The sequence below is a fragment of the Thermochaetoides thermophila genome, assembly GCF_000221225.1.
Source record: "Thermochaetoides thermophila DSM 1495 unplaced genomic scaffold scf7180000011814, whole genome shotgun sequence".
NCBI classification, from domain to species: Eukaryota; Fungi; Ascomycota; class Sordariomycetes; order Sordariales; family Chaetomiaceae; genus Thermochaetoides; species Thermochaetoides thermophila.
Genome location: NW_006383030.1, coordinates 1,078,036 through 1,088,848, shown reverse-complemented (window position 1 = coordinate 1,088,848; position 10,813 = coordinate 1,078,036). Strand labels below are relative to the sequence as shown.

Sequence of the window (10,813 nt, the reverse complement as noted above, 5' to 3'; positions counted from 1 at the left end):
ATGCCGTCGAAAACAAAGTCCCCATCCTCCCCCGCGCCGTCGTCGTCCACGAGCACAGACGCGCCCGTCAAGCGCTTCGAGCTCCCCGCCCTCGACCTCAACTTTGGCTCTCTGACCGACGGTACCGACATCCCGCCGCCTCTGCCCTCGCCCATACAAGAAGAGCCGTCCTCCAAGGAGCCAGGCACGCCGAAAGAAGAGAACGGCGACGCTGCGAAAGATAATGCCAATGGATCTTCGAAGCACGACGTCTCCTCGCCGCAGTCCACATCTACGCCAACCTCCGAAACCACCAAAGGCGCATCCACGGTCCCGACCTCCCCAACCCTCTCTGCCCGGCCGGGCTCCATCCGCCGACTATTCAGCCGCGGCCTGCTGAACCCGGCGCACGCGGCAGCCGCAGGTGCAAACGGAGACCGTCCGCAGAGCCGCGGGACAGGCAGTATTGCCGACTCGACGCGCAAGTCGAAGCGCGCGAGCGGCTGGTTCGGTCGGCTGCGCGGGGGCAGCCATGATAAGTGCAGCTCGCCGCTGGCGTCGTCGCCTCAGAGCGAGGAGAAGAAGGATCCGCCGCCGATGTTGCCGGAGCTGAGTGAGCTGAATAGGAAGTTGGGGATTCATGGGGATGATGTGGGGTTTGGGGATGATTTGTTTAAAGATATTAAGTAGGAGTGAGGAAGGACTTTTGATTGAGATGTGGGCGGGATTTGAGAATACAAGAACGGTGATGATGATGGGCTGCTGAGCCCAGTGCAGTCGCGGCGCGTTTATGTGAGACTTGATGGAGAGAACAGAGCTTCCTGGAAGCGAGTTGGCGACGGAGAGGATGGAGGAGGTGCAGAATGCAAGATACCCCCGGCTTTTTGTTTTGTTTTATTTACTTTGCTGGCGGCTTTGTTCCTTTTTTTTTTTTACGTAATCTTTGCTTTCTTTCGCTGATCTTTACATATATCCCCAACTCTCTCGGCATATTTCCTATCGAAGGAGGATCTACACACACCGACGTGCACACTTTCTATTCTATCCTCTGTCATAACATCATCAGCAACATCACTATCAATAAGAGCTCCTTGCTGCTGCACTTAGGTGGTGCTTGCAGAGGGATTGTCATGTTATCAACAAGTTTTTTCATACCTCATTGGCTCGGTTGCTTCAGTGTGTGCTATTCTGGCTTTTCTTTTATGCTATCTTGCTATTCTACATACCCATATTTCTACATAACCACTGATGTCACGTCAGTTTTCCTTTTTTTTCCCCCTACGCCTGTGTTGATACCTCTTCTCCCAATCATTTCTTTCGGCGGAGTAAGAAAATCCGGAAAAGGAGGCAGTTCAATTTTCTTTTTCTCGAGAAGTAAGCGTATACCTTACTGTCTAATTCCGCGCCGGGAGGAATTGAATGAGGTTGGAGGAAGGAGGGAGAGGATTTGTTGGAGGGGTTGTGCAACAACAACCAGAAGGAGAAAAGAAGCAAAGAGACATACATGCCTTGTCATGCTGCCGCGCCAAGCCACGACTTGCACTACCTGTCTACACTATATGTTGCATTACCTTAGTTGTATGCAAGCTGATGGCCGAAGTCTCGTAGTGAGTGTGATACGTGTTTATGGAAATTAAGAATTGCTGAGTTGGGCAATCAAATTTGAGATTGTTCCTAAGTTGAAGCTCACATCATTTGGTGAACATGTGCTGTTGACCCTCTCTTTGTTTCTGAGCTTTGACCCCTGGAAAATGAGAATGCCAACGTCCATCTTGAACTTCTCCCAACGATCCAAACAAAGCAATGGCTTACTGTACACACGCCCAACAACGGAGTCGATGCTACATTTACGCTGGGCGTGATGGCGTCGGTACGACGTCGTTGTGGAAGAGAGTGCGACGCTGTGCTGCATTGGGCGGCCGCGCTGGTCGACCACCGGCCAAACAGGTCGTGTTCTGCCAAGGAGAGGGGGATTGCTCCGGTTGGTTCGTCCATCAAGATATTCGATATATGTTTTGAAGCAATTGAACTACTGAAACCTGTTTCTGGTAGAGAGAATATCAAGAAGGTTAGGGTTATGTACAAGCCATTGTCCAGTCGTCTCCAACCTTGTGTCTCAAATCTCGTAAAGCTCAACCGTCACATCCAGTCCTTAAAGTTGATTGGCCCAAGCTTCAATCTTATCGCCGTTGAGCTTGGTCCAGGACTCAGACGTCATCGCTCGGGCAAGCGGATCTCAACGACTCCTTGCTCAGTGCTCAGTGCTTGAGTATGAGAGCTGCAGGAAGATTTCGAGTCTGCGGAACGAGAGATCGGCAATTGAATTGACAGAAATTGGGATATTTTCAGTCAGATCAACCTGCAGTGAATCTGCAAACGAGACTGCTTAGAAGAAAGAAGTGGGGTTTCCGCACAAGCTCTGCAGCCTGGACCTCCATCTCATTCATCCATCCTCCAGGGGAGTTTGTGTGGAATGAGTGGAAATCTATTCCGCAGTTTTGATCCCGGCTCAACTCGGCTGATTTCATTGCTCTGCAAACATCCCCGCTTTCGACTACACCTCTCCTTTATTTTTTTTCTTCTTTTTTTTTATTCATTTCCCCCCCCCCCCAATCTCTCTTCGTCTTTATCTTCACTCCCAGCGTCGCATATCTACCTGTCTCAGTAGAGCAGCGTAGAGCGCGCTTTTCTCTCCCCTCCCCCCCTCCCCCCTTTCCAAAAAAAAAAAAAATGGCGTCCATCCTCTCACCACACTCAGCCCTCCGCCTGGGGGGCATCTCAACTCTCTCCCGGCAAACCCTCTTGCGTACCTCCCGTGTTACTCTCACCCAACTCCCAAAAACCGCCCCTCAGCTCCCCCAACGCCGCCACAAATCCGCCCCTTACGGCTACACCCAATCCAAGACTCTCGTCTTCCCCCGCTTCGGCGAACCCATCGACGTGCTCTCCCTACACACCCACTCCATCTCCCCCACTCTCCCCGACACCGCCGTTCTCCTCCGTACCCTGGCAGCCCCCATCAACCCAGCCGATGTGAACACCATCCAGGGGACGTACGGCGCCAAGCCGACGTTTTCGAATCTACTGGGCACGGCGGAGCCGGCCGCGGTGCCGGGAAATGAAGGCGTGTTTGAGGTAGTCAGCGTGGGGAGTGAGATCGCCAAGCGGGGGGTTTTCAAAAAGGGAGATTGGGTCATCCCCTCGTCGTCGGGGTTCGGCACGTTCAGGACGCATGTGCTTGTGGAGGAGGCGGAGCAGAAGCTGTGGAGGATCGGCGGGGAGAAGGGGACGGAAGGGCTCACGCCTGTGCAAGTTGCCACGGTCAGTGTTAATCCGTGTAGTGCGTATCGTATGTTGAGGGATTATGTCGATTTGGTGGGGGTAAGTGTGAGGATGTACCAGGAAGGGGGTTCTGATGTACGAGGCGGGGCATGGTTCCTGCAGAACGGGGCGAATAGCGGGGTAGGGAGGGCGGCGATACAGTTGGGGAGACTGTGGGGATTGAGGAGTATAAATGTCGTGAGGGAGAGGGCTACGGCCGAGGAAACGGAGGCGTTGAAGAAGGAGTTGTATGACCTGGGCGCGACGGTGGTTGTTACCGAGTCCGAATTCTTGGACCGGAGCTTTACGCAACGGTTGAACGAGGAGTGGACTCGTGGAGGAAAAGAACCACTCCTGCTGGCGCTGAACTGCGTGGGAGGGAAGTCAGCGCAGCAAATCGTGCGCGCGCTGAGCCCCAAGGGCACGATGGTGACTTATGGCGGCATGTCGAGGCAGAGTTTCCCGTTCCCGACGGGGCCACAGATTTTCAAGAGGTTGCGGTTTGAAGGGTTCTGGCTGAGCGAGTGGGCGAAGGAGAATCCGGCGGAGAAGAAGAAGTGTGTAGACGAGATCATTGAGCTGATGAGGGAGGGCAAGTTTAAGGAGGCGCCGGTGCAGGAGATTAGGTGGGACTGGGAGACGGAGGAGAAGGTGCTCAAGGAGGCTGTTCAGGGCACGCTGGAGGGGTTTAGGAGCGGGAAGGGTGTGTTTATTTTCGGGGACACGTAGAAGCGCTGAGCCGTGTTGTATACTACTAGCAATTGCTGGATGAAGTGGAGCAATGGAAAGGAAGGGAAATCTGGTTTAGTTCATTAAAAAATCATTAAGCCTCTTACTTCCATGATATCTAACCTAGTCTACCCTTCGTCCCCTACGCCCTAAACGCCTGCACCAACTCATGCAGCTTATCAATCACGACCGGCACCAACGCATTCAGATTGTCGTCCATAATCCGCTCCAAATGCCGTATCGAATCCTCCTCGCTCATCTCCAAATGAAACCTCTCCTTTACCTTGAGCGCCGCCTTGTCCGGCTCCAATTTGATATCGGGTATATTCGCGTTCGCCATCAGACTGAACAAGTTCAATATCAAGTTACTATTCTTCCTCAGCGCGCTGTACGCCAGGAAGCAGTACTCTTTGAATTTTTTGTAGTGCTCGGATGAGCTGCCGCCCATGGCGTCGACCATCTCCTTGCAGAGCTTCATTGCCGGGGCGAAGGGTTTGGGATCGCGCCCGAGGATGTAGCCGAAGTCGGCGTGGAAGAAGTGTCCGTCGGGAGCTAGCAATAGATTATCTAGATGCCGGTCGCCGACGCCGAGGATGTAAGTGATGACGCAGTAGCCTGCACACGAGCGGACGAAGGTGTCGAGGGCCTCGCGACGGAGACCGAGCGGGCCGTGGGGGTCGGGGTTGTTTTGCTTGAGGTAGGCCAGCGCAGGGTTGGCGCGGTATTTGGAGGAGATGGCTTGCAGGGTCATGGAGTGGACGAATTGTGTTAGACCGGCGGAAGTGCTGGTGGCGAGGATTTTGTAGGGGAGGAGCTTGAGGTCAAGGTTTTCCTTTTTCAGGAGGGAGTCCATCAGGGCGATGATCTGGATGACGAGCTGGTCCTGACGCAAATCATCGCCCGTTTTGAAGAGGATGGGATACGTCTTCCCCGTCGTCGTCCGGAAGGTCACCTTGATGGGGTGCAACGAGGACTTAAAAACGTGCGTCTCCTCCGGCACGACGCCCACAATCTGCACCGACGGATCTAGGGGCAGCGGCAGGGGCGGATCAATATTTACCAATTCATTCCTCGGATCAGCCAGGAACGCCTTCACCCTCTCCGTGCGTTTGGCAATGCTCTCATTGGACTCCTTGATTTCCCCGGAAATGCGCGACAAGATTGCGATCCACTCAGCCTGTCTCTTGAGCGTCTTGCGCACCTCCTCGCCGCCGGGCTGTCTGACCAGCTCGGCCATAAAGTCGTACGCAATCTTGCCGTATATAGCCTGGTTGTCTGGTCCCTGGTCCGCCGACTTGTCGTCACACTCCACCATCACATACCACCAAAAGTAGTTGCCCAGCGTGAAGCTGCCGACCGCGCGGGAGATGAGGAACCTTGCCAACGAAGAATCATGAGCTCCTGAGCTCGCTGTTGCCGCCGTCCCTTCTTGACCCTGACCTTGTTGTCCTTGCCCCTCCCTCCCCTTGGGCAATATATGCTCGTATTTCAGCGCCTGCACCAGCTGCAACAAATACAGCAGTAGCTCCTCATCATCCGCCTTCCTCAGCCTCTCCACCGCAAATGCCCTCAAAGCAGGGTTATCAAACGTCGGCCCCAGCAACTCCAGCGCATCATCCACATCGATATCCGTCCACTTCCCCAGAAGCTGTACCGCCTGCCTCGCCTCGCTCGCGTCCTGCCAATTGACCGACTTGGCAAACTTGGTAAGCGCTTTTTTGTTCCTTGTCAAGTGATGTCTAAACTTCCAGACGAGATCCTTCTCCTCCGGCGTCAACACGTGTGTGGGGGAGTACGCCATGATGGTGTTCAGCTCGTCGCGGACTTTAGCGTTCGGTTTCAGGTCCTTGTCGAGCATCCCATTGCGGTGTTGGCTGCGCACCAGGCGGCGGTGCTTGCTTTCGGCGGGGTTGTCACGCGCGGCGACTTCGGGGTCGTAGACCCGGATGAGGCGGCCGGTGTAGCCTTCTTCGGAGGAGTCTTCATCTTCTTCTTGTTCGGGGCTGATGCCGGGCCCGAAATGCACTTCGGGGGGCGGTTTTAGGATGACGTTGGATTGGGAGGAGGAGAGGGGTTGGAGGGAAGAAATTGGGGGCGGGGGGTACTCGTGGTCAGCGAAGACGACGGGGAAGTCGAAGCGGGGGAGTTCGACGTTGAGCATGTAGTTTGAGGGTTCGGGGGGCGCATTCGGATCCTGTGGCTTAGTTGGGCCGCTGTCCTGGGCTAGCTGTGCTCTCTGTGCCAGTTTGAGTGAGGACCTTGCTGACTGCAGCCCGCGCTTCTCGAACCCCCTGAACACAAGCTGATCGAGCCAGTCAACCCTAGGGATCTCGCCCATCTCATGCTTCTTGAACAGCTTCTCCATCCTGTCCAGCTCCTCGGCTTCCTTGTCTTCCAGCACCCCCTTACGGGCCCTCTTTTTAGGCAAGAATGCCGGAGTCTTGGTGTCATCGTTCCCGTCGGCCTTACGATGCCTATAAACATGGCACTTCTGTCGTCCCTTGTGCAGCTGGTTATCTTTATCGAACAGGGGCAGGGTGGTGCCGCCGAAGGGGACCGCGTTGCCCTGGGCGCCCTCGGCGGGCAGGGGGGAGAGGTCCCAAATGGTGATGGCCAGACGGGCGTTTTGGGGGAGTGCTGAGTAGGTGATGGGCAGGGTCAGCCACTCGTTCCAGCGGCGCTCGTTGCGGAATGCCTTGTAGGCCGTTTGCACGGGGACCGTGAGGGGCTTAGAGCCGGCCCAGACTTGAACGGTGACGTAGAGGTCGGAGTGGGTGCTGAGAGAGTTAGAAAGTGTGTTGCAACAGGACAGTACAAAACATATTCTCGTATTCTGCGTAAATCAGGCTGATATCATGGCACTATCCTACCTCTGGTTGGAGCCAATATGCCTGAGCTCGGGATGATCCAGCAGCGTGGAATAGCGCAGCGGCGGCTCGGCGCCCTCCAGATTGATTCTACTCTCATTAGCGCTCTTCTGAAAAACTATATACTCTAAAGTTAGAAGCAGAGACGCACATGCGGATGCTGACGGGAAAGTCGAGCGTGTCCGAGGTGGCGAACGAAAAGGGCTCCATCTTTCGTCGACGTCCGGATCCAGCTCAAGTGTGTACATGGAGGGGTTGATCTCAGTTTCCGTAACCCTACATCAGCGTGGGTAGTTGAATGCAAGAAGGACACAACGCCGTGTCGCGTCTCTGCCTGAGATGAAGCTTTGTTCAAGATGAGGGTTGGACATGAGGGTTGAGGTGAGGTCAGCTGCAGCCTGGATAAGCTGGCCAGGGTTGGGCGTGCCGCTGCGCTGTAACCCTGCTGTGACCTTGTCTGGTGGGGCGCCCGCGTTGGGACGAGCTCCACTGGGCTGTTACATCATCATGTGGGGCAGGCTCAACCAATGATATGACTGCCCGTGTTCCCCTCTTGGAGATGGATGAAATGATGGAAGTCGCGTCGCGGGTGAGGGACGCGACAAAGAGTTATCGTCTTTTTTTATTTTTCTTTCTTTCTTTCGTTTTCTTTTTTCCCTTCCAACGGCACTGCTAGACTCGCTTTTAACAATGAAAACAGAGGAAGTCCATCTGTGGGAAATATCATCATAAAATTTTTTTTGCACTTTTGGCAGCATTTCTACGACTTATTCGGTCTAAAGCAGTCCTTCTGACCCCGCGTCGGCGCAATTCTTTGTCTTGTGAGCGAAGTCAGTTCCTAGAGAACACAGCACTTAAACAAGACAACATTCAGAGACAGCATCGAGATAAGATACCCAAAACTGCTCCCTAGAGCCTCACAGGTCAAACCCATTCAAGATGGAGTCGTCTTCCCGCAAGCGAACCTCCACAGGGTTCGACGAACCCTCCCACACCCGCCGGCGCACCCGCGAACCCTCCCCCGACGCCATGCTGCTAGACGACGACAACGACTTCGAGGACTACGACCCGGACCAACCGATGCAAGAGCGCCGCGCGATCCAGGCTAGCCTGCGCCAAATGCAACGACAGTTGCGCGAGAACCCCGACGAGTACATGCAAGCCGACCCAAAGTCTCTCCTCCAATTCTTCGACGAGTCCGACAGGATTATGAAGAACGTTAAGCAGACGAGCGAGGCGGCGATTGATTCGCGGGGTTTGGTGCTGGCTGCAGATTTGTCGGCGAGGAGGATTCAGAAGTTAACGTTAGGATTGTCGAGTGGGGGGGTTGATGTGGATGAGTTTGTGTCTAAGGTTATTACGTTTATGACGGAGGGAGGAGGAATCGAAGATGATGATGCGCCGGAGTTGTCGAGTACTCAGCGCAGGAGGAGGAGGATGCCTGCCAATCGGGGTAGTGGTGACGAGGAAGATGTGGAGTTTAACGAGAATGATGGCGATATGCTGAACTGGGCGCACCTCGGCCGATACGCTGTCATGCCCTCCATCCGGCGGCCAGCCCTCCCCGGCTTTCTGCTCGGCCCCCTGTCGGTTGAGAAGAAGGCGCGCAAGCAAGGCAAGCGTGGGCAGGTACTACGCGTTGATAGACTCGAGGAGACACGCCCGCAGGAGCTGAAGGCAGAGGACCTCAAGAAGTCAGACAAGAACGACTTGCCGAGTATTTGCAAAAAGATTTATGTGCAGCTGCAGGCGTCGCAGCGGACAGCGCAGGACAAGGCGCAGGAGGAGATCAACAACCTGCCGGAGGACGCGACGTCGGACGATGAGCGGGCGGCGATGGATCGATATGCGCTACGGTCGACGGGCGGCATTGACTTGTTGCGGTTTGTGATTAATCCGAGGTCGTTCGGGCAGACAGTGGAGAATATGTTCTATGTGAGCTTTCTTATTAGGGAGGGCAACGTTAAGCTTGAGTTTGATGAGAATGGGCTGCCGTCGATATGTAGGTCTCACGGCATTATTTCTTTTATTTACCTTTTCTTATCTATTTTATGTTTAATTTTATTTTTTTATTTTCTTTTAGAAAAAAAAATATGTGATGCTGACCTTCGCAGCCCCAATAGCAAAAGAGTCATCGTCCGGCTCGACACGCGCCAAAACGTCTACTAGACGGCAGGCCATCATGTCGATCGATATGGACACCTGGCGGGATATCATCGAGACCTTCAACATCCGTGAGCCTATGATTCCTCATCGAGAGGAAGAGTCGACCCAAGGGCCGGGAGCGCGCAGCTGGTACAGTTAGCATTCCTGTTTTTTTTGTCAGTTCCAAATGCTCGTTCCGGAGAGTGTAGTAGATCGAGCTAGACCAGAGCTGGTCTGCCTGTCTGTAGTAGACATGGTTCAGGCTACTGTATACTTAAACAAAGAGCAAAGCCTTTCCAATGGCTAAAACCGTGGATGGCAATGCTTGCCTAATCAAGCCTCATTATCCCTGCGACGCAAACACATGCTGCGCCCAAGACAATGATGCTATACCAAATTCTCCCCCTTCTTTGTTGTCTTGTCGTGAGCTCCCCGCAAACGGACAATCTACTCCTTGTCTTTTGTCTTTATGCGCTTTCCGATGCTTAAGCCTACTTAGTGCTAGCCCTCATAAACAAACACCAGAACTCCTCCTATCCTTCGTGCCTCTGCATCATTTTTCCCCTGATGCCTCACCCTAGACAGTGACCTATAGACCCTCCCTTCCCATAATATTACACTTGATCTTCCCATCATCCATCACCTTACTGTTCTCTAGTTTAGTTCCTAAAAAAAAAAAACCACAATCATGACCTACATGCAACAACCCTCACCCCCTCCCTCCCCCGACCGCGAGTCGCAACACGACGACGAGGGCGCGCACAACCTCTTACGAGAGGATGATCGTCAACACGAGTCCCTAGCCCACGAAGAAACCCCCCCGCCGACCCTAGACCCCTCCTACATCACCTCTAGCTTCCCCCCTCAACCCCGCCGCACAGGGAGAGGGCTAAATCCCGATCCTAAGGACCCTTCCTCTGTCCCGAGGACGCCTGATCTTGTTAGTGCCCCGCATACCCCTAACCCTAACGTAACAACAACCCAGGAGAGTACCAGCATCTTCAACCCCCTCCCCGAACGAGACCAAGAGAGTTCCCACACGACTGGGAGCCGCGACTCGTCAAGTAATATCCTCTACAGCCTTAACTCCCCCCTCACAACCATCCCCTTCCCCTCGTACACCCTCTACTCCGACCAACGGCCTTTCCCTCGTGACATCTGGATCAACGAGTTCGCATACGACCCCGTCCTGCCTGCATGGGACCCCACAGACCCGAATAGCTACGTGCCCTGGCCGGAGCAAGACGACGAGGATGTGGTTAGGGCGCTGGCACGGATACCAAATACCCCGCATAAGGAAATGATTAATTACGCTGATACAGACGGGAATCTGAGGTACATGATGCTGAAGGCGCCGGAGGTGTTTCAGCGTGCGTGGGTGCAGGTGATGAGGTATTATGATTGTGCCATGTTGGGGAAGAGGGAGGGGTTGCTTGCGTTGGTCGCGGCTCATGCGAAGATTAGGGGATTGCTGAGGGATGTGGAGAGGTTGGAAGGGGAAGGGAAGAATAATGAGGAATATATTGAGTATTTACAGGGGGAGTGGGGCAGAATGGAGGGAATGTTGCGCCGGGCTGGAGCATTGTTGAAGAGGATGAGACAGGAGTGGAGGGAGAGAGTGAGCGAACTTGAGGAGGCGGTAGTCAGATGTGGCGGGGTAGAGGTGGCGATGGGGATTGTAAAGGGGTTGGAGGGAGAGAGCGGGAGTGAGGTTGGCACGTCGCCGGTGAGGGATCCCGACCCCGACCAGGAAGAGGAGGAGGAGGAGGAGG

General features: G+C 54.3%; 5 protein-coding genes across 5 annotated transcripts in view; 4 read left to right on the top strand and 1 right to left on the bottom strand.

The window, feature by feature from the left end:
* CTHT_0013260 (uncharacterized protein) lies at positions 1–669 on the top strand (the record flags this gene model as incomplete). Its single annotated transcript, XM_006691779.1, has 1 exon — positions 1–669. One exon carries the CDS (start codon positions 1–3, stop codon positions 667–669), a length of 669 nt encoding a protein of 222 aa, XP_006691842.1.
* A 2,040-nt stretch (positions 670–2,709) lies between these two features.
* On the top strand, positions 2,710–4,029 carry CTHT_0013250 (NONE-like protein; the record flags this gene model as incomplete). The annotated part of the gene is made up of 1 exon (XM_006691778.1): positions 2,710–4,029. One exon carries the CDS (start codon positions 2,710–2,712, stop codon positions 4,027–4,029), a length of 1,320 nt encoding a protein of 439 aa, XP_006691841.1.
* A 142-nt stretch (positions 4,030–4,171) lies between these two features.
* CTHT_0013240 (phosphatidylinositol 3-kinase-like protein) lies at positions 4,172–7,106 on the bottom strand (the record flags this gene model as incomplete). Its single annotated transcript, XM_006691777.1, has 3 exons — positions 4,172–6,806; positions 6,900–6,986; positions 7,048–7,106. The coding sequence occupies 3 exons, from the start codon at positions 7,104–7,106 to the stop codon at positions 4,172–4,174; spliced, it is 2,781 nt and encodes a 926-aa protein (XP_006691840.1).
* A 729-nt stretch (positions 7,107–7,835) lies between these two features.
* Positions 7,836–9,201, top strand: CTHT_0013230 (uncharacterized protein; the record flags this gene model as incomplete). Its single annotated transcript, XM_006691776.1, has 3 exons — positions 7,836–8,779; positions 8,849–8,898; positions 9,020–9,201. The coding sequence occupies 3 exons, from the start codon at positions 7,836–7,838 to the stop codon at positions 9,199–9,201; spliced, it is 1,176 nt and encodes a 391-aa protein (XP_006691839.1).
* A 528-nt stretch (positions 9,202–9,729) lies between these two features.
* Positions 9,730–10,813, top strand: part of CTHT_0013220 (uncharacterized protein) — a gene marked incomplete at both ends in the record, with an annotated part of 4,893 nt that continues 3,809 nt past the window's right edge. The window contains one exon of the mRNA XM_006691775.1: positions 9,730–10,813. This exon is cut by the window's right edge and continues 3,809 nt beyond it. Coding sequence (XP_006691838.1) covers positions 9,730–10,813 — 1,084 coding nt within the window.